The sequence below is a fragment of the Rhipicephalus sanguineus genome, chromosome 4, assembly GCF_013339695.2.
Source record: "Rhipicephalus sanguineus isolate Rsan-2018 chromosome 4, BIME_Rsan_1.4, whole genome shotgun sequence".
Lineage (NCBI taxonomy): Eukaryota > Metazoa > Arthropoda > Arachnida > Ixodida > Ixodidae > Rhipicephalus > Rhipicephalus sanguineus.
The window spans coordinates 26,983,429-27,006,175 of record NC_051179.1 but is presented as its reverse complement, the minus strand read 5'-3'; the positions used below and the strand labels follow the sequence as shown (position 1 = coordinate 27,006,175).

At 44.6% G+C, this 22,747-nt stretch overlaps 2 protein-coding genes across 3 annotated transcripts; one reads left to right on the top strand and one right to left on the bottom strand.

Moving 5' to 3' along the window:
• Positions 1–161: 161 nt before the first annotated feature.
• LOC119389668 (serine/threonine-protein phosphatase Pgam5, mitochondrial) lies at positions 162–6,442 on the top strand. Of its 2 annotated transcripts, none has more exons than XM_037657027.2 (5): positions 162–433; positions 1,183–1,361; positions 2,738–2,952; positions 4,267–4,397; positions 5,538–6,442. In XM_037657027.2, the coding sequence occupies exons 1-5, from the start codon at positions 282–284 to the stop codon at positions 5,686–5,688; spliced, it is 828 nt and encodes a 275-aa protein (XP_037512955.1). In that variant the 5' UTR covers positions 162–281; the 3' UTR covers positions 5,689–6,442. The 2 variants fall into 2 exon arrangements, with proteins under 2 accessions (XP_037512955.1, XP_037512954.1); XM_037657026.2 differs by having other exon boundaries at positions 2,738–2,955.
• A 3,820-nt stretch (positions 6,443–10,262) lies between these two features.
• On the bottom strand, positions 10,263–22,173 carry LOC119391096 (neprilysin-1). Its single transcript, XM_037658773.2, has 12 exons — positions 21,937–22,173; positions 20,636–20,734; positions 19,988–20,065; positions 18,940–19,052; positions 18,252–18,310; positions 17,817–17,868; positions 17,661–17,728; positions 16,205–16,335; positions 14,629–14,694; positions 12,662–12,769; positions 12,029–12,105; positions 10,263–10,494 (listed from the first exon to the last, which is right to left on the bottom strand). Exons 1-12 carry the CDS (start codon positions 22,123–22,125, stop codon positions 10,395–10,397), a joined length of 1,140 nt encoding a protein of 379 aa, XP_037514701.2. The 5' UTR covers positions 22,126–22,173; the 3' UTR covers positions 10,263–10,394.
• Between the last annotated feature and the right edge of the window lie 574 nt (positions 22,174–22,747).

Genomic DNA, 22,747 nt, shown 5'->3' with positions numbered 1-22,747 from the left:
AATAAGCACAGCAGTGTGGTAACGCGCGCTAGGGAGCAAACGGAAGCCGGTTGCATGCTTAACCTAGCGGAGATCGATATCATTACTGACATTTTAGCTCCACTAAGTGCACGTTGTAATCACGTGGTACTGTCGCTGGCTCTGGTGGCTTTTAGTGATCGCTGTACGGGCAGCGTACAGGTAGCACAGGTACTCGCATGTGGCGGGCTTCCGCTCTTTTATTAATCGCGATTGTGTTGTAGATTCGGTCTGCGCTGCCTGGATGCAGTGTATTCTGTGAAATGTTTCGGCGCGTGGTCACAGGTGTGAGCATTTTCGGTGGTGGCGTGGCAGCCTTTGTGGTCTGCAGTGAGCGAGCGAAGAAGCACACCGTGCAAGCCGCGTGGACTACGAACTTCGAGCCGACCGTTCAGTGGGACAGCAACTGGGACAGGTAAGCGCGGCCTTGCCGGAGGCGGCGTTTCACTTGAACACTTACTTGCGCTTCATCACGTGTCATGCTTTCGACAGTTCTTATAGTTTGCAAATCGGTCCTGTTAAACTTATGTAATCGATCGGAACCTCGGCAATGCTCTCATTTACTGCTCTACAGGGGGCATACGGTTTGAAAGGTCTGATTGGCTGCTCTACTTACGCGGCAAGCTTGCCGTGCTGGTGGCAACGCATGCATTCGTAGTTGAATATCTCTCGGCGCATCTATGCTTGATTTGGCATTCACTTGTAAATGTTCCCGCCCATTTTTGCGACCGTGAAGTTTTGAAGCAATCATTTACCAGCCAGTGCTGTCGGACAATCGACAATTACTCATGTGGAGACAAGCTGTCATCCTCCTTCATTTATGTTACGTCGACCATTGTTGAACGTGTATACTATAGCTGGTTTTATTTATTTATTTCTTATTTTTTAATTGCCAAGCGCATGATGCTGTCGCGCGCGCGTGAGGAATGTGTCAATCAGGAAGAAGCAATTTCAAGTCATTCAGGTGTGCGTAATGTTTAGCAATTGGTGAACTAGTTTTAAAGCGTGTAGCCGTGTTGTTTATCGGCGAACGTAGTGTTCCTGCCGAATGGTTTAAAAGTAGTTTGGGCTGCGTAATGAACAGCGCGAGGATCAACACACTGACCCCCTTTCGCTTTACTTCTAGCGAAGTAACAAAATTGAGTTTTTCCATTTTTTTTCCAGGAGGGAGCCTGAGTGTTGCACGAAACCTCCCAAGAATTCATCAGAAAAAGAGCAAAATCGCTATAACGAAGAACTGCAAAAAGCAAAGCCAACAGCAACACGATACCTTTACATCATTCGACATGGCCAGTACAATATGCGAGGAGAGTCGGATAAAGACTTCACTCTGACAGAATTGGGTAAGTGACAATGTTGTGGTGTTCCCGTGATGCTGTCATAGGCACAAAACGAAATGGATGTATAGAAGGAAAATTTCATGTGTGACATGAATTTTGCATGACTTGTCAATGAATCATGAAAACTAGTTGCACAAAATGAGCATTAATAATTATAATTGTTGGGATTTAACATCTCAAAACCAACGTATGATTATGAGGGACGCCATAGTGGAGGGCTCCGGAAATTTTGACCACCTGGGGTTCTTTAACGTGCACCTAAATCTAAGTACAAGGGCCTTGAGCATTTTCGCCTCCATCAAAAATGTGCCCGCCGTGGCCGGGATTCAGTCCCACGACCTTCGGTTCAGCAGTTAAGCACCATAACCACTAGACCACCGTGATGAGCAAAATGAGCATTAATAGGCAGTATTGCTTAGTTGCTTGCATATGTCGGCAAAAAAAGTGGAGCTCACTCAGACTCATTCAAGAAATGCACCTTTTGCACTTAGGGGTCACTCGGACTCACTAAAATTTTTCTCAGCGGGAGTCACTTGGACCCAAACTCGCCAACATATTACTCAACCGGACTCGCTCAGACTCACGGCTTGATCTTGGTCTCAGTGAGTCGACTCATGAGCTAGTTTGCCGACCTATGGTTGCATGGGAGGATTGCTAAGCTATACCCGATTAGGTGAACCTACTTAAAAGCTGGTTTCATATAGAGGGCTTGAGGGGCTCTATTTCTTAGCTTTCTCCGCATGAACATACAGGCAAAGCACGGAACACACAAAGCAATTGGCTGTTTTTTTTATTTGAAAAAGGAAATTGATGTGTATGGAAAGCTAGCGTGCCTCCAGAGGAAGCCAAACCTACACATTCAGCATTACACATGTGATGCTCTAGAATTAAACTGCAGTGACAGCTGTTCTAGTCTTTGTGTGTAGTTGTGTGTACGTTCAAGAGTGTTGCTTGTTGGGTGAGTTGGTAGATTGTTACACAAAAAGAAAAGCCACAGTAACATGAAAATTTGAAAAAAAAAAATAGAAGCAGAAAACAGACAGTGACACAGAGGTGGCCACTAACAACTGATGTTTATTATCGAAAAAAAAGAAAAAATCCCACCTCCCAAGTCCATACCGAACATGTTCAAATGCACCCTAACTAAACAACTGTGCTCATGCATGTCACTATTGTTCAAGAGATTGACACTCTTTTTTGATCAAAAACAGAAGGAGAATGTTGTGTGTATGTGCTAGATTTAGCTCTAGGGGTGTTTGCTGGTGCCCCGCATGGCTTCGGTGGTGGTTCTGGAAATTTTTTCAGGTTCCACATACTGTGTGAACTTACAGCTTAATTTTTTTTTTCTCACACTCTTTCTCTTGTATGTTCTGTTGCAGGCCGCAAGCAGGCAGATCTGACTGGCCAACGGTTGAGGCAGTTGGGAGTCCCCTTCTCGCGACTTGTTCACTCGACCATGACCCGAGCAGTCGAAACAGCCGAGATAATTCACAAGCATGTGCAACCTCTTCCCATCGAGTCGTGCGAGCTGATACGGGAAGGGGCACCTGTGCCTCCCGAACCGCCTTACGGAACTTGGAGACCAGAAGCCAAGGTGGTTGCAGGTGTTCCCAGCATGCATTAGTACGAGCTCATTTAACGCGATGCAAATGATTGTGCACCAGGTTGATAATTAACTACTGTACAATTATCAGCGCTGACTTGAAAATATGCACAGCATTATCCTACTGCATGGACATCATGGGGGGCTCTGGTTTTTCTCAGATTTATCCGCAATCCATCGTGACATGTGACTGAAAGTAACGTGCAATTTTGAAGATGTGCGCGACATCCGCATGGTTCCACTTTCCTGAAATTGCCATGGAATTGGGGCCGAATTCAGCCCAGTTTCTGAAATGGTACACTATGCTGAAGAGTGTCGTCGCTGGCACGCAATTCCCTCCCATTTTCCACTATAAATGAGCGTGCAGAACCCATGCTGGATTGGCGTTCATACTACAGAACTACTTCAATGCAGTAACAGTGCCGGAAATGGTACACTGACAAAGGCACGGGCAAAATTACTCGTCTTTTTCCTGCCTCTCTTTATGTTTGTCCTCTTGCGCTGTTACTATGTCGAAGATGAACTGCAATCTAGCCACTGCTTCCACTTTTACGATTTGTATTGCGACAACCACTCCCAAAATATGCACTTCGTGGTTGTAGCCTCGTTCATAAACTCTGCCTCTGTAGTCAGGGAATTGTGCACAAGGCTAGTAAAAGACGTCCTTGGCAACTTGCACTTTCTTTTATCATGCCCGAGTCCGCCCGTTGGCTCAAGTGACGATTCGATTGTGTTCTTTCTTGTGTTGTGGCTCTTTCTTTGTGTTGGTCATGGCACACTGCATGCAGATTACGTTTCTTTGCACTAGTGCAATCTTTTATCGCACCTCAACTTAGTGCAGTCACCTTTTTTCTTCCTGTGTTAGCCTCTTCTATTTCTATTCACTCACATTTCTATTCTATTTCTGTTTCTATTTTACTCACAAATGAAAAACAGCCAACATGTGAAAAATGCCAAGAACCATTAACACTTATACACACTGTAATTGCATGCCTCGATATTGCAACGCAGAGACAAAAACATTTCAGCGAATTGTACAAACAACACATACCTTTACACGCTACTCTGCTTTTAGGAGATCATCCTCTTGTACCCTTGACAGACATGCTGAACTTTCTAAAAGAATGTGGCATTTTATATAAGCTTTAAAACTGCATCATTTCACTGTTGATTACCTAACACCTTTTGACTGGCACATCATAGCCTCTGCTGCTTTTGTGCCATAAAAACTGCATTAACTATCTTCTATTTAAGTGCATGTCTCAGCACCTGGAACTGACTAAGGGGGTGGACCTGCGTCGCTAGTTTTTTACAGATGGCGCGAGGATAGAAGCCGGTTTTCGCAAGTACTTCTACCGTGCATCTCCCAGTCAAAACGAGGACTCCCACGAGATCATCGTTTGCCATGCCAACGTCATTCGATATTGGATATGCAGGTGTGTATGTGTTCCCCTGCACGTGATTTGTGGCAATCTTTCCTCATTTTAGTTGCCTGTAACACCAGGCAACGGCTCAATGGCATTCTGTTGTTGATCACAACCCCTATGTTTGCTCTGGGTCAGTAGACTCTCACTCGATCAACCATTTTCTTGTAGTTGTGGTTGCAGGCTCTGAGTAATGATCCCAAATTTAGCCTTTTCCTAGATACAGTTACCGTCTATGTATTACACCATGTAATGAAAGCCTACTTGCTAATATGGATATCAGTACTGTGTTTCAAGGCATTGAATGGTCGTATTCACCAGCAAAAAAGATTGTGTGTGTGAGAGGTACAGGGTATCCATAGCATCTGAGAGACTAAAAGTTACACAAGTGTGTTAAAACTTGATGAAGTGCAACAGAGGACACTACGGAGAGTATCAAAACGAAGAAGAGAAACAGCCATACTGTGCACATGGCATACATCGTCATTCATTTCTATGTCCAGTTGGTTATCATAGATGGTGGAATGATGATAGTGGTGCTTCACTATAATTTGTAATTTGTGCAGGTTCAGTGTAAAAACCAGCTTAGCTTTCAAGAAAGAGCTCTACTCGGACTGAAGTGTGTGAAACATAGCACATGTGTGATTCTTAAGGCATCATGCTGCATTGCAAAGTGTACTGTCTTCCTGAGAAGAGAATTCTGAAGGGGTGCTAAAAGAAAAAATGGTTTCACTTTTGATGATGTATTTCCTAAACCAGAAAATGAACAAAGAGAGAATACAGTTGGAGACACTTGCACCAACTTCATTGATTTTGATGGAGTCTACTGAGGTTTATGCAATTTTTTATCAGTATAAATTAACTACATTCCGTTTTAAAGGAGCCATAGAAGAAACATAGCAAGCTTGAGGAAATTTCATTGAGCCTTGGTAGCAGTATTTCGATGGGGGCAAAATGCAAGAACGCTGGTGTACATAGACGAGGGAACGTTAAAGATCCCTAGGTGGTCAAAAGGGGTGATCCAGAGTCTGGCCTCTTGCAGTGTGCCACATAATCGTATATTGCGGTTTTGGCACGTAAAACCACAGAATCTGACTCGCCTTTTTAACCGCTAGTGCTAAGACGTGTGTGTGTCTTTGCTCCTACTCCCAGGGCTCTGCAGTTCCCACCCGAGGCTTGGTCTCGCATCTCTCTGGCCAACTGCAGCATCACTCTCGTGAGGATCCCTCCCTCGGGCCGAGTGTCCCTACGGTCACTTGGTGACACAGGCCACTTCCCCAAGGAAATGATTACGACCAGCTAGCCGTTTGACCAGTTAGGGTCACAGTTGTTTTGCGCTTATGTTTTTTGAGGCTTCGGTGGTATTGCACCCGGTGTATGTATGACGAAGCGAACTCGTATAGTTTTTTTACGTTCTCATTTTTGGACCGCCAATGTGGTATTGTAATTTATATACAGTATATCTTAGTGACGATGCATGGCTGTATGTTTTTATGTGGGAAACGCATTTTCCTGTAATAAAGTAGAACCGAATATGCAGGTATATTTAGGCTTGTGCTTTTAGAATTACTCCAGACATCACGTGTTGAACGTAAAAAGACTGTTCTGGTAGTGCTCGAAAGCTGTTGCTGTCCTTAGTTTGTGCATTTATGTGCAAGCAGTACCACAGTTTAAGCCACTTGCTTACGATACTCGCAAATTGTCTCTGGACAACAGTGTTTTTTATGCAAGCACCAGTGAGAACTTCGCTTCAGTCAGTTTCCATGGTGCGTACAATCTGCATAATATTCTTTTTTAGTTTGAAGGGACTATTTGCTGGGTAACGTGTTCTAACACAAAACAGTGTGGGCAGCCACACAACTGTTAATTAGCGAAATGCAGACTGTACGGGTTGCGTACAATGCTGTGGCTGATCATGAATTATGGCTAGGGCTCCGTGTTTTCGGTGTTTATTTTTTTTAATATCGGCGGGTGTTTATCAGAGTTTATTTCCCGTAAATCCCCAATTCTCCGAAATTCGGAGTTTTGCATTATTCTCAAAACCCCAAAATCTTATATCAATTCATATCTGAATACTAAAGCATCAAAACACATGAAGCACATTTTTTTTTTTCTGGAAGGTTTGAATGCACAAAAACATACGCGCAAGCGAAATACTTGAACACAAAACATCTGTATTTGTGCGTATAACAACCTAATGCTTAAAGCTTATTGTAAAACACGCAAGCATGCTTTGCGAGGTTGCTGTCAGTGATCGAAGCGCGCTCCTTTCGATTTACGACTCAGCTTTGAAAATGCCCTTTCAACGTTAGCGCTAGAAACAGGAAGCGCCAGAAAACACAGCGCACAGCGAGAAAGCACTGGCCACTGCACATTGTAAAGTCTCCAAAACGACAGGGGTTCAACAATGTTACATATTTCATAGCACTGATAGTTCGCAAAATCACTCAGCAGCTGGCTCATGTGGTCAGTTTGAAGATGCACTAATTGAAATATAGGCACATAGGTTTCGAACGCACAGGGCAGCTCATGATTCACATTTGGATTCACAATTTGAACACAGTACCAAAACGATTCTTTGGTGTACTGGAATTGATTGCACAGGTTCTTCTCGGATGTCTGTCTCCACTTTTCGGCGACAGCAGCATAGTATCCATGAAAGTCTGCGAAAGTCGTTAAGCGGTCAGTCTCGTCAAGGAGGTCCAACAGACTTGTGACATCTGATGCAAAAACCTCGGCTGGATAACGCCTTTGACTGATGAGTGCATGCAAACGAACCCCCAGTATGGGATAAACTTGGTGTACCAGGATACTCTGTGCCTCAAGTTCCTTAATGATTGAGAGCACAACACATGAATTGTCTTCAGGAACCTCATCTTAATGAGCAAGTCGTGCACAGCTTCAAGCGATGAAATAAAGACTTGAGCTTCTCGCACTTCGTTCCCTTGGCTTCATCGCTTCTCAAGAAAGACAGAATGGCGCGCCAGTAGTCCAGAATATCTTCTAGAACCACCTCGATGGACATACGGTTTTCAGAGACTTGATGGACGTGCCCATGGCCAAGCACACAAGACCAAACTTACGGCGCAGCTCCCGCGACGACTTCAACATTGCAGGAAAGTGCACTACAAAATCGTGAACTACGTTAAACGAGCTCGTCCTAATTCCATCCTCCAGAGCGTTGCTGAGTAGGTGGCACGGATCTTTGAAGTGAAGCGCCTTGAATTCGGGGTTTGAGGGTTGCAAGTCCTTGTGAAGCTTCAGCATGTAGGAGGCTGAGTCGGAGCACAATACAGCTACACGCGGTTAACTTTAAATCAGTCAAACCAGAAGATGTGTCAATGAGAGCTTAGAACTTGCCCTTTCGATAAAGAACGGAATCAGGTCATATTGGCCCTTGAATTCGGAGTTTATCGGATAAATCCGAATTGTCAAAAATTTTACCGGGCAAATGTTTATCGGATTTTTTCAGATAAAACCGAAAACACGGAGCCCTAATTATGGCCGATTCCTTTGCAATGGGTGGGCAGCTTTAAACCACATACTCGTTTCGCAGTTCACATAATGCTACACCTGGTGTGATTCTACACTTCTGCCATGCAATTTTACGTCAACACGTCTCCTCACCCAACACGACACCTGCATAATGTCTTTTTTCAAAGCAGCTTCAAGCACTCTTGTGGCTCTGTGGTAGAACATTTGACTGCCACGCAGAACGCTTTGGTTCGATCCAGCTGGATCCCCAATATGGATTTATTTTATTAGTCGTTTATCTTTTTTATATTTATTGAATACTGCGGACACAATCCAAGCAGGGAGGGCAAAAATGGTACACACAGTGACACTTGTGGCAAGAACACTACAAAACAAAGCAATAATAATAAAGATTGCAATGTCGATTCGGTTATTGTATGAGGAAAAAAATACTTAAATGGTGTTCGTTTTCACAAATTAAGATGTTAATCCGTCTTGCCTACAGTGGCGCGTGGTTTCGGTTAATAGCTGCGATAGATACAGAGATGGGTCTAGGGATAAATTGTTAGCGTAAAGCAGTTCATGGAATTTTAGTCTCCACTTCTTCTCTCAAGTGGTTCAGTGTGGTTAAATTTCATTAGTTCTGTGGGGGAATCGATCTTGAAAATTTGTTATATATAAATCTGACTGCTTTTTGCTGCACTCTGTCAAGGCTATTGATATTAGTCTTAGTGTATGGATCCCAAACTATGCATGGATATTCCAGTTTAGATCTAATTAATGTGTTATATCACAGCAAGGAGGCTATTTTGTAAGTGTTCCGTGACAAAATGGAATGAAATATCACGAGAGGACGAGGGGGAGCAAACAGCCGATAGGTGAGCTGACGGGATTCAGAAATGTTTTGAAAGCATGAAGAAATATAGAATTATTATAGCTGGACATTGCTAACGCATGAAGAAATATAGAGATATTATAGGTGAACATTAGTATCGGCAGGTATTGTTTTTCAAAGCTTGATTAAAGAGCACAATGACTAACAGTTTATGTGTGGTAGTGTCGAGTGGACGCTAGGTGCTGTCACAATTTCGCAAGTGGTTCGTTGGTGTAGAGTTGGTTGCGATTTTTTCAAACTATTGGCAGGGGATTGGAGCAAGCCAGACAAAAGAGGTTAATCCGATTCTCTGGCCCCAGCGCTTACGTTTCAATCCAATCCAAGTTGTCCGTAGACCATTCTGTATCCGTTCTATCGGACAGAACGGTGCCTCCGACCAATCTGTGCCTGTTTTTTGCCAAAATGATTGACAGCACTGTTGTTTCCTGTTGCTATTCTCACGTCTGACCGTCAGACGAGCCTCGACCAATCCCATGCGGCTCCCTCTCGTGACGCTTCGTTCCGTTCTGTCATAGAACATGTACAACATGGCCCACCAATTTTACATCAGAAGAGGCAACTTTGCATTTACTGGCAATTTCCACAAAGGGACAACGCTAGGAATGGGCGATTATTCAAACAAACATTACAGTATTTGAATTCACCTCGACACGGACTTAGATTATTCGAAATGAAAGAATATATATGCATATCTGAGCGCATATAATCCCCTTGTAAAGGTGGTTTTACTGCAGCATGCGGAGTGCTATGCTGTGAAACCACCCATCAAAAGGAAATCCGCACCTTCACTTCAATTATTTTTTAATTTTGAACTGTGGTACGCGGACTTATATGCGCTAAGTACAGTAACGTAGTGTACCAGTTAAAACTTTCACCCTAATGCTATACAAATCTTGCCAGTATTAGTTTCTTCCATTTCACTTCAAACCAAGAAAGTAATATTCACCATGAGAGATTAATTTCCAATTTTATATTATTAAATTTGATAACTTCTTAATATGCAATATATACTATTCGAACTATTCAATTTAAAATTATTTCACTGTCGCTATTCGCTTTGAACCTATATTTGCTGCATGAATTTGACCTAGCTCCATTATTATGCTCTAACTTTTCTTAATATGCAATATATACTATTCGAACTATTCAAAATTATTTCACAAAGTCGCTATTCACTTGGAACCTATATTTGCTGCATGAATTTGAGCTAGGTCCATTATTAGTGCTCTGGAAGGATGGGAGAGCAGTGTGGGTTACATGTTGTAGGAAACAATGCCTAACATGGGTAGAAACATCCATTGAACATGATGTGGAGAAGGTTTTAACATCAAACTTCTTCAGGTTGTGGACACATGGCACTCATTTGTATGCACTGAAATTACAGACCAAAACTATGGAGCCAGTGTTTTGAGTATTTGCATCTAATTCTGGCTTGCTCACTCCTATGAAAAAATGAGCCATACTGAATAATTTTATTGAAGATTTTCACAAATAAAAGTGAGGTACCTGCTGGAAAAAAACAAAAGCACACGTAATTAACATTTTATATTTGAAGTTTGCGTGTTAACACGCGAAAGGCAGAGAAGCCTTCTGGAGATTGCTTGGCTCAGCACGGCGTCATTTCCCGAGCTAGTGGGGCATCACCAGACGATGCACTTCTGCTCGGGGTTCATGATGGTGCCGACACGGCAGCCAAATGCCTCCGAGAACCGCTCGAAGTTCATCAGCGGTACAATGGTCCTGCAACGCAGTACAGTTAGCGCTTTCAAAAGTTGCTCCAAAGAAATGGGTCTTTGGTACCACGGGGTACTCGGCAACTAGGCATGACCTGATGATGTAGCGGCTAAAAAGCAAGCTTCGAGATTCCTTCAGCTTTGAACAGAATATGATGGCATGTTGACCTCCCTTCTGCCTTGCTCGCCCGCACACGCGCTATGCCACATTTGTACCTTTATGAAAGATTGCAGTACCATATGGCATAATGGCAGCTTGACATTGACCGCGGTACGATACACTTCATTGACGTCCAAGACGATAAAAACATCTGCACGTAAGTATGTGACTGCTGCCTGCCAAATACAAGTGCATGCCACGACGTGCATAGCATATGTAGAACAAGCATTCAAGCGTGGAAGCTGGATGGTGGTAAAACGATCTTTGCAATATGGTGAACATAAGCCAAGTTTGAGGCTGCGGCATAGCTACAGTGGCATGATGGAAAGGCTGGATGATTGGAACAGTGCCAGTACCGAGCGCCACTAAATTTCATTTTTTCTCGTTAGGTGCTTAAAGGTGCCCTGAAACACTTTTTCAGCATGGTCAACGCTGCCGATCGGTAGTTTAGGCTTCTGAGAACACGTGAGCCAAACATAGCGCAGCATGTAACCTGGAATTTACAATTCTATAGAAGCATCGCAGATCGGGCTAGTTTGTGCTCCATGATCGGAATCGTAATAGCGCGGAAGCAACACAAATCGCCTGCGTCCCTTCTTGTCCTTTGTGTTGCTTCCGCGCTATTACGATTCTGATACTGGTTACAATACCAGGCCACGTGCTGCTAGTCAGCTAGAAATCGCCTGTTTCTCTTTTAAAGATGCCATAAACCCAAATCCCACGGCCATTGGCCGATTTGAGCATCGTGAGCTGCATAGTTACTGTGGCCGCCGCGGGATGTCGCCACGTGCCCGCGCTCGCGATAACACTGGAAGTAAGCCACGCGTTCAAAGACAAAAAGAAGAGTGCGCGCTGACGAACGGACGTAGCTTCTTGCCCCCTTTTCACTCCCCCCCCCCCCCTTCCCCTTGCGTAACTCAGCGCGCTCGCTAGTACGAAAGGAGGGAGAAAGCGCTTAAAGCGTGCGACAAATCCCTGTACTCCGCATGTAATTGACGGATTCTAAAAGCTTTTGCGGAAAAAAATATTTTCGTTCCCCCTTGAGATTCGTATCACCGAGATCCTACTGTGTCTTGCCAAGCCTAACCCTCATGGTAAAAAGAAAAAGGCTTTTTTTTTTTTATCTGGGCTTTAACGTCCCAAAACCACGATGATTATGAAGGACGCCGTCGTGGAGGGCTCCGGAAATTTCGACCACCTCGGGTTCTGCACCTAAATCTAGGTACACGGCCCTCAGGCATTTTCGCCTCCATCGAAAATGCAGCCGCAGCAGCCGGGAAAAGAAAAAGGCTGCTTTCTTGCTGCAGAAACAAATTACTAATACAGTTTAACTTGATACTGCTTTGGAATGCAACTGCTAGTTGGGAACTGAAGCCCTCACCTGTAGCGGCTGGGTGTCGTTTCCCGCGGGTTGAGGTACGAGTACATGGACCTCTTGCGGGCCACTTCACACCTCGACTGGAAGAAAAACAATATTGGCATTATTCTTTCCTTCTTTCTTTACATCAAGAAGGCAACTGTCTGAAGTATAATTCCGAGTTCGCTGCCGTTCTACTTCTGACATATGCCATATGGAAACAAAATTATAATTGCAAAGCACCTAGTATCTGGCAAAGTACGCGGTAGAAGAGTGCCTTGGATGAGTACAACAATGCATCCGTGCAGCAAATACCGGGCAATGACAAGTGCTTAAATTTCTATTTTTACTTTGGATATGCTCACGATGTCACTAATCTTACATTTAAGTATAATCTGCTCCAGAAGACATCTCGGTAATCTGGCATTTTAAGTCTACATGCTCCATAACCGTTTCCAGAATGACGATAAAAAAAGACTAAAACGTAAGCCAAAAAGATTACTGTACTATCCAGAACTAGGATGTTTCACCCTGGAGCTTGACACATTGTTTACTTTTTTTAATATTCAGATAGGTTTTGAAGTTTGGAGGCTCAAATGTGTACCAAATGTTTCTCAGTTGATGCTACATAACAGCAAGTTGGACGTTTCCACTTACAAGCGCATAGGCGATGAAGAAAATTTGGTCCATTGTGTACGGCTCCGTACCAGGAATGGCGTACATGCCGTACAGCTCCTCGTACTTGATCATGTACACGCGGTATGCCTGTTTTTGAACACACGAAGGAAGTGAGATTACAAATGTTGAGGCAACAGGCAGTTAGCGTTGACATGAAGGGTAGCAGTCTTCGCCAAAATTTTTTTATTGATAGGGGGGATGGTTATTTGTTAAAATAAACAACTTTCAGTGCGGTGATAATCCGAGTTTACTGCTAGCAATGAATGCCGTACAGTGTGTCTTGCAGCTTATAACTTATGCACCACCCTAGACATGAGCGAAGACCTGGTTGTACCGGTGAAGAAGCGGCCATGCTTCGTGCCAACACCAACACAACCTCATGAGTGACCAGCGAAACGCTTGCTGTTTGCCGTCACTTTGTGTGTTACATTGGAGTCAGTCAAAAGTATCAGTAAAATTATCCAGCAGTGATGGCTAGAGACCGGATTTTAGTCAATGCCTATTTTGTTCCTTGCGCTCCTATCGTGCCACTCTGATATATCAGCATGAATTAGAGGTTAAGAAGGGCTTTTATAGTGTTTTTATAGTGCCTAAAAATGCCTGTTTTTGGCGTTTGTGCTTAAATGCTTACAAATGCCTATAAATGCCTATTTTCACAATTGGCGCTTATATTAACACTATTTAGCCTCAAGTTTCGCTCCCAAAAGCAGTTTGAGGCCGTGATTCATGCAACTGCGCTACACTGACTTTTAGGAACTATGGAGTTCAACCTAGTCCTCTAGTTCAACCAACCCCCGGAAACAACCGCTAGCAGCCGTGAAGTAGGACACGCCGGCGAGCATATGTCGCCACAGAGACATGGCGCGAGCGGTTGGCGAATGCGAGACCGCAGAGCCTTCACCGGAAAGGAGAGTCAAGAGCAAGAAAAGAAAGAAAAATGTGATGTGCATGCAGCTTTTGTTCTTGTAATTTACTTTGTAAGGTACGTGTTCACTGCTTTAAAGTAGCCGGAAATTTTTTTTCGGAAGGAACAGGGAGAGGGAGTCGACCATACTTTATGTATGTTTGTGGATGCGTTTGTGTGTGTGTATATTACACATGCAAAACTGAGAAGTTTCGGGGGGAGGGAAGAGGTGTTGAATCCCCTGAACACCCCACCCCCCTGGCTACCCCAGTGGTTCACTGCAAGGGGAGAAATTGCTGTAGACGATTCGACCCGCTGGCTGTCTGCTTCTGCTCTGCCCTTCTCAGTCATGCCGAGAAGACAACCAGGAGTGTGTCGATTCGACAGTGGACACGTGACCCACCGTGCAGAATATGGGAGAGACTGTGTTCTGCGAACCAAGCAATAACATTTTTGTTTTCCTGTCGTAGATAGAGGTCGCACACGTCTTCGTATGAAGTTTTTTGGACTTGTGTGAAAAATTATTGCGCCTATATTTATGCTTTTGGAAGCCTAAAACGTTTTGCCTGCCTATTTTTGGTGCCTAAAAGGAGCTTTTTTAATGCCTAAAAATCCGCCTCTAGTGATGACACTCATGACTGACCAACATCAGTGACCAGCAAAATGCTTGCCATTTGCTGTCATTTAGTGTGTTACATTGGAGCTAAATGCGATAAGTATCAGTTATGTTATCCAGCAAGGACGGTGATAGGAAAGCTAGTTGGTTGTTCCTTCTGTGGCACTAATGCAACCAAGGCACCCTACATTGGCTTCAGCTTCCATACGTTAAGTCTCAGAAATTCTTGAACACTTATGTGGCTAAGAGAAGTTTAGTGAGATGCTAACTTTATTAAGACATTCACTAGAACAAACTATTCGCATCGAAATACAATGACAATATTGCTGCACCGATATCAAGTAGCAGTTTTAGTTTCGTTGAGAGCGTAGAGTTATCAAGAAGTCGTCTCATTCTGTACAGTTACTTATTTTGCCTTTTCTTTACCTTGAAGGCTTGCCTCAATCCGGCGTTGTCGGCAATGTTGATTTCGAGCGTGCCGTTGATGCTCAGCTAAAAAAAAAAGAGTGCAGCATTAGATGGAGGACTTCACTTAATGAGCAGTGAAGCAATCGCATAGAATGAACGCTAATTCTAGTGAGTGCATGATCATTATTATACACTATACTGTGGTGTATCGTATATGTGCTCCATCTCAGCAAAAAAAATAAAAAAATACGGTAACCCTGCAGAGAAACAATAAATCAGTTAACCATATTGAAAACCTACCACTTTGTTTCAGGGCTGGGCAGATATACTCCGAAAAGTATTCCGGAGTACAGATATCGAAATACATGTATTGGAAGCCTAAAACACAGATACTGAGATACATTTGTCTTTGACATAACGGGATTTTTCGAAGATACTTTTGCCAAAAAGAAGGAAAAATGTATCCTGGAATACAGATAGTGGAATACACATTTTTTTCGGGGATGCTGATGCTCCGCAATATTGTAAATAAGTTGTGGAGCATTGACAGTTACCTGTCAAGCATATCGCTGGAATCACTAACCAACACCAGTGAAGTAAGAAAAAGTATGCATTTACACACAGGATATGTTTTACTCATAAGGTTGTTGCGTTAATTGCACCTAAGCAAGAGCAGCTTCTCAAATAGGCTTTCTTTTAGACAGCGTCGGTACGGCCTCGACACAGCTCGCAAACTCGTGATATGGCTGGCCACACGAAAAAAGGTTAGGGGCGCTGCACCGGCCTTGAGAGAGAGCGAGTGTCGTCAGCGTCGGCCGCTTTACCACATGGGCCATTCTGTGCATGTGGCGAACCTTTCGCCGTTCTCCATGTCGCCGACTAGCGGTGCACCTTTGCTTGGCTTTTTATTGAAACACATCAGCTCATGGCCGACAAAAAAAGTAACGAGATACCCGTTTCCTTCAGAGTATCGTGATATAATCGATACATCGTCAAAGTATTTTACTACTGAGCTACAAATACATTTTTCAAATGTATCTCGATACAAAAATACAGATACTCAATAGTATCTCTCAGATACTATCGCGATGCTGCCCAGTCCTGCTTTGTTTGCAGTTTGGCAAATTAAAGCAAAAAGTAGATGAAGAAACTTAAGACAAAAGTTGTATGTTTGAATGACTAACAGGATGCTCACTGAATTATGAGCACAGTGCTTGCTGCAACTGATAAGCTGCTCTGTGCTGTGAACTAACATGCTCTGTTTCTATAACCTTGGAACACATATTTGGATTAGGGCTGGTGATATGAACGCACTCGGCAGCACCTCACATTTGCGTGCTTTCTTTCGTATGCTATCCTGGACACTGAAAATCTCACCACAAAATTCCACCACGTTGGCACCTTCAGCCAATCAGAAATTTCACACGAGCCAGCCAGTGTTGACAAGAAAGAATTAGGTGGAATTCATTACAGCCCAGAATGACGCTTTTGATTATCACCGCTAAGTCGGTATTCAAGGAAAGCCTCAATTGTGCCATTTATTTAACGTTTTTGACACAAACACCTTGACTTGCGTGTGTGAAGGCGTGTTTACCTTTTTGCCGGTGACTGGGTTGCTGAACAGGTCGTACTGCTCGAGCAGACAGCGCGAGCCCGTGATGAACTTGCGGTGCGTCTGCCGCGTCCACCACTCGACCAGTTTGCCTCGGTCGTCGTACATGGCGCCTGCATTGACATTGGTAAAGGGGTCATAAACCAACCTTCGGGTTTGGTGAGAAAACGCATCCTGCTGATAGCAGACACTGGTATGAACATCTCAGCCAAATCTTGTAGTCGTGCGCGTGAGAGTATTTAGAAGCGGAGCGCGAAGTTGACATTTTCTCAGGCGCCCTCTTCATAGAGAGGCCTGTGCTCACTTTTTTCGGAGCTACCGGCGCCTGCTGTTTGAGGTCGAACAGCAGATAGTATGCTATTGACCAATGGCCGACAAATCAAAAGCGGCTTTTGGATCAGATACGTTTCTTGTTCCAAGGTGCCAGCGCTGCGCTCCATAGACCGCTAACATTACACAGTGAACCACACAGGAATTGCAACGGGATGAGAACGATCGCGTTTCATCACGCGCGCTCAAGGTCGCGACACGCACTGACGTAAACCCTGCCATCCCTTCATGTGTAGCCTCCAACGCACTCGTCGGGACGAGAGAAGAAAAAGCGCTTAAAGCGCGCAACAAACCCCTGTAACTGCGCTAGTTCTTGACGGATTCAAGAAATTTTTGCGGCAATCGATTTGTGAGGCAATTAACTCCGATACTGAGGTCATTGGATGATTACTTGTAAAAGTGGTTCATGACCCGTTTAAGAGCAGCTGAACAGCTTTTCCGAAAAGTAAAACTGGTCGAGCAGATATTTCAGATTATGCGATATGTATAGAGTCACGAGTAATACTCTGGGCAACGATTGGTGGTTTTAAATTTTTTTTGCTTTGCGACCAGAATTTGTTGGTTCTACACTGTGGAGTTGTGCTGCAATGAATTTTTATTTGTTGCTGGTGCCATGATTCCCAAACTCTTGTTCGTCATTGTATTGTCACCGCCGAGAAAGATTAGCACAAGCGGCCATTTGCCGGAACGATCACTAGTGCTAATATTTTTATGCGGTGACTATACATTGTGTAGTTATCTTGCAAGTGTTAATTAAGGCCTGACCACACACACGTACGCGCTGACACGCTGCAACGCGTACGTGTGTTTAGGCCTTTATGGTTGTAGCAGCTGACTCGTCATCCGGACGTTATTTTCCTTCCTTTCATTTCATGCCACAAGGGTGCTCAATAAGTGGGCTTGTATAAACATTGTAACAGTGCATGATTTAAATCTCGTTCATTAGTTCAATGCGAAGTACTGTGCGATTTAGTTGTCAACATAAGATGACACCATATGCGCTATAGCCTGGAAGTACCCGAGTTGCACTACACTGCCTATATACTCTCGATACCTTTATGGGACTGCTAAAGTTCTAACTGAGCAAGTATGCACAGTGTGCGCGTACCATGTTCGCCGAAGCCATGTGTGATTTCCTGGCCGATGATGGAGCCGAGAGCGCCGAAGTTGATGGGCCTGGGAGGAGTAATTGTAGTAGTGAGGAACCACACCATTGCAGGCTTTACTCAAGATCGAAAGCATAATTGAGACACGGGCAACTTACGGAGGCATATCCAGTAGAAAGAATGGGTACTGGATGAAGTCGACCGGTAAAACTGCCAACGAGAGAAGAGAAATATGTGCAGTGCTTAGTTAAAGAAGTTTTCAATGTATATTTTGCACTACCATACGAAAACATGTACGATAGACTCGTCACATGTTCATGAATGACTTATGTTGCACTTATGCAAAGCGCGGACTGTTCCCCCTAGAGTGTACTGTAAATTCTACCCTCAGTAAAGGCATTTCTATGCAAAGCACTATTTAAGGGGGTGTAAGCTCGGGTATAAACGATAGATAATAAGACAGCCTTATGGGTGAAATTTAGCTTAAGCTGCATAGATGTGCTGCATGTTGTTTGCCGAGTGTGTAGTGCGCAATCGCCTATCGGATGTGAGCGCAACTAGTGTTTATTGAATAAATCACGTTTGTGGCTTACGAATATAGTTGCCAAGATGGCTGTAGAAGGTCGCGCCGTCGACGCTGCCTGGGTACCATCTGGAAAATTGTTTGCAGAGCAGAATGATGTCATCGATATGTGTACGATCGATGAGCGATGCCCGAGCAACAGTCATTGGCTTATTGCAAGTGATTAAAACTAGGGAGTTTTGTGAGATCAATTCGATCCGCGAGAGCTTTCAGAAGCTGTGATTCCGCTATTGCTTACACTGTGAAGTTAAGTGCAGCTTTTTATTGTTAAAAATGCTGCAAAAAAATAAAGACAAATAAGTTTGAATCCTGCGCGCGTGAGGATTGAATTTACCGCATAGCTTTGGAACAACATGGCGGACCTACACGCAACTCTGCACTAACAGATCAAAAATCTGAACTGGGGGTGTCGCTAGAGTAGGAATATACTGGCTATTCTATAGATCGTAGTGGACCTGGATAACGTTTCGACAAACGCTGAAGAAGACAAGACCTTTTGATGCCATCGACACATCCAGTTCAAGGATTTTCGATCTCTTCAAATGTCCTCCCGAACTTCTGCCTTGTTTGGGCTTCTGCTCTAACAGGAAGCGTAAACAGGGAGACCACACCCATTCCTATAGACCGCACCTTAGTGGGCTTATGCGTTACATGTCCATGACAGTCTGTGGAACATGCATGCAAACAAGGACACATACCCGAAATCCGGAGCCCGCCGCACATTTCGCAGCTTTGCGAACGAGATGCGGCTGTGGATCTGCAGCGTCTTGAGGAGGCTCACAAAGAACTCTTCCTTGCGGAGGTCGGGCAGCTGCGAGTCGACACAGGGTGGAGTTGCGTGTGCATTAACACCCTACGGGTGTGCAAGGGGTGTTTTGCGAACACCTTAAAACATGTTGATCATTGATGGGGAAAAATACACTTTAAGTTCTTTTTGCGAAATATTAGGCAGATAGCTACGAAAGATGTCATGGAAACTTTATGAAATAAATTTAGAAAGTCATCGCTGTCGCGCTCGTGTCAAATATTTCGAGGTGCGCAAGACGGTCAGAATGCGCAACGGCTTCTCTCATCGTAGCTGCAGCTGGTTTGTACATTGTAGGCCTAATAATGTAGTTAAGATTTCATATAGCGTACGCTCAGTACACTATTAAGAGAAGAAATGCTATTTGGGGCGTCTTTCTGCCACAAAAAAATAATCGTCATCTATCCCGCATGCTTTCCTGCGTTATCGGCGTGCGCCAGGTTCTGCGGGCCCGTCACGAACGGCGCACAGTTTTCGTGACAGGAAACGCAAGCAAGGCAGGTGATTATTGTGTGGCAGAAAGACTCCCCAAATACTCCCGTTTGCTTTAGAGTAAGCGAAGGAGGGGCATATAAAGGTCGGCGAAAAATCAACGGATATCTGTAATACTCTTGCCGACATATAGCTAGCCTTTTACGTTTGGGATTTGAACACCTTGCTTGAATGTGTAAAACCAGCTGGAACACATGCACAAGCCAACTTTTTTTATAGGGTAGCGACGACGAAGGGGACATTGATTCGATTGAATTCGATTCGATGTACAATTCCACTGCATGAAATCGTGAGGACTGGAGTTTGGCGGTGTAGAATACATGCTAGCAAGCCGGACTCAAAGGCGCGAAAACAGAAGCCACTGTCATTAGTTAGCGAATTCATTTATTTACTCATATTGCGAAAACATAAATGGCACAATAAACGAATTATATAATGCGGTGACTTACGTCCTTGTAGTACTCGTCCAAGTCTCGGTCGCTGCGGATCCACGGAGGGTAGCCGATGTTGAGCTGCAGGTTGTGGAGCTGTAACAAAAGTACAATTGCAATTAACAAACAAATGAAGGTATACTTGACTGCAATGGTCACGGAAGAAGCATTAAGTTAATTTGGCTACGACTCGATTTCCGTTAGTGCATGTTTCTGTTAGTGCGCTGCATGTAGTTCTAAGTATGGTTAAATAACCAAGCGATACAGCCGCAAAAGTGCAAAACTGCTAAGAACTTCTGCTGGAATGGTGTTCATTTCGACACAAGAGTGCATTTGGTGAATGGGCTTATTCGAGGCCAGTTATACCGCCGTGGTGGTCTAGCGGCTATGGTGCTCGACTGCTGACCCGAAAGTCGCGGGATCGAATCCCGACCGCGGAGGCCGCATTTTCGATCGAGGCGAAAATTCTCGAGTCCCGCGTACTTAGATACTACGTAGTCCCTCAATCATATCGTAGTTTTGGGACGTAAAACCCCAGGAATCATCATCATCATCGAGGCCGGTAATTAATCCAACTCCTATGATATGACGTGTATATTGACTTGCAGCATGTTGTGCCTTGTCTAGTTTGCCGACGCGAGCAGCCGTGTTTATGAAACAGGTTACCTTCTGTCGGGCCCTGTCCTTGGTCTCGGTGTCCATCCAGGTGTTCAGATCGATTAGGACGGCGAACGCGTCTCGCACTTCTTCCGCCAGGTCGTACACCTGTAAACCATAGATACAACTCGAATAATGTCACTTATGTGTGTGCACGTATTCACACAAACGGATGGAGAAGCCTCGAAACACCCATTGGGGAGTGCGTTTGCCCCTCAACAGCAAGCATCGGCCTTGGCTTGCCCTATATCAGCGTCACATGGCGTTCTCTAAGGGCAAGTTGCAAACACCGAATTTTCGAAGAAAAGGGAAGTCAAGCGAGCCAGATTTCGATTATTGTTGTGGGGTACAGAGGCTACCCAAAGGGTTCAAAATTGTGCACTTTCACACTTCCACTAGGTACAAAAAAGTAAAGTTGCGCCATCCGGCCGAAAGATCCGGTGAACGGAATATGAACAGAAGGGATTAAACCTTTATTTGGTTACTGCCTGTGTAGGCAAAAATAACAGTACAGTTAACTGCCGTTTCGAGAGTTACCTTATGAAGTCCTTGAGCCAGAATTCGGTACAAAGAGTAAAACGTGCTCCATCTCTGGAACAACCGGTATGCGAAAACGCAGGGTGTGCAAAAATATCAACCGGAGTACAGGGCCTCAGTCGGTCTACATTTGACGTTTATTCCTGTAACCACACAACCATACCTCATCTGGGATAAATACTGACCCACCTATCGAAACGGTGGTTTGCCTTACAGGTTGATCCCCTTGTGTTCAAGCTGAACTTGTAGGGGCGGAAGACTCTTGAAGGAAGGAGAACTGCGAAACCCGCCGTTAAGGCTCGTTCCCCCCTGCAACTAGCACGGGTGCTACCTTTGGCGAATGGCCGGCGACCAAAAAGCGACTCAAGGCGCCCAATGTGAACACCATGCACCATGCAATTATGCTCGTCGTCACAAAGAATTCACGTCTTCTCAGATACGGCTCGCATTGTCATTGCCTCGTAAATTAAGCTGACGTCATGTTCCTGCGCACCTGAAACGCTTGCGACTGCAGTTGCGCAACTGAAAGATCAAGCAGCGAGCGACTGAGCCAAAGCAGTCGCTTTGCGACAAAAGCGTCCATTCGCGACCGTTTGCGACTAACTTAGTCGCGCGACCGGTGCTAGTCGCAGGTGTGAACGAGCCTTTCATCGCGGCCTAAGAAGGAGTTCTAGCATTTCTTGTGTACTTATAATGCCTCATCCAAGCTGCCCCTGTTGCAGCCTTTGCACAACGAAGGGCGGTTCACTAAAACGACGTTAGATTGCGTATACCTTGCGGTACCGCTCGGCCGGCTTGCTGATGTGCCGGTCGAAGTAGAGCCTGCCCACGGCGAAGTACATGAGGTGCGTGGTGAGGCGCACGCACTCGCGTGGCAGCTCGATGATGTCCTGCACCAGGTAGCGGTAGCGGTCGAACCGGAAACGCGACCGCCTAAACCGATCCATGGTGTGAATGCCCATCGTCTGCACGATGCGCCAGCCGATGTAGTTGGCCACCGTAGAGCTGCACGCATCAGGCGGGGAGGGTATTCCTTTTATTAGGTCAAATCTTCACTATGCGCGCACTTCCGTTGCGATGATGTCGCAGGGAATTCCGCTTGTTTGTATAAAAAACAGCCGCGAGTAGCGATTTAGTGGTAAATGTGAGAGAAATCAGTTAGCATTGCATTAAGTTACTTGTGACTTAAGTTACCTTGATAGCCGAGCACTAGACAGCATTAGCCAACATAGGTCGGCAAAGATGTGAAGCTCACTCCGACTCATTCATGAAATACACTTTGTTGAGAGGGCTCACTCGGACTCAGACTCACCAAAGTTTTCGCCAACCGGACTCGCTCGTACTCAAACTCACTAAAATATTTCTCAACCGGACTCACTCGGACTCAAACTCATCGAAATATTACTCAATGGGACTCACTCAGACTCAGACTCATGGCTCAAGCTGAATCTGAGTGAGTCGACTCACGAGTCCGTTCGCGTATAGTTAGCTTTTTCGATCATGGTGTCAATGAACCTTAACGCCAATATCTCGCATAATCGGTGCCCTACGATACGCATTTTGACCTCGTGCCTTCAAATATGA

Excerpts from the sequence above, each read along its gene's own strand:
- LOC119389668 (XM_037657026.2), top strand. The coding sequence starts at position 282 with ATGTTTCGGCGCGTGGTCACAGGTGTGAGCATTTTCGGTGGTGGCGTG. Across the intron at positions 434-1,182 it reads TGGGACAGCAACTGGGACAG|GAGGGAGCCTGAGTGTTGCA; the intron begins GTAAGCGCGGCC and ends TTTTTTTTCCAG. Across the intron at positions 4,398-5,537 it reads ATTCGATATTGGATATGCAG|GGCTCTGCAGTTCCCACCCG; the intron begins GTGTGTATGTGT and ends TCCTACTCCCAG.
- LOC119391096 (XM_037658773.2), bottom strand. The coding sequence starts at position 22,125 with ATGGGCATTCACACCATGGATCGGTTTAGGCGGTCGCGTTTCCGGTTC. Across the intron at positions 18,311-18,939 it reads CGGCGGGCTCCGGATTTCGG|ATGGTACCCAGGCAGCGTCG; the intron begins GTATGTGTCCTT and ends ACAATTTTCCAG. Across the intron at positions 16,336-17,660 it reads ACATGGCTTCGGCGAACATG|GCGCCATGTACGACGACCGA; the intron begins GTACGCGCACAC and ends ATGTCAATGCAG.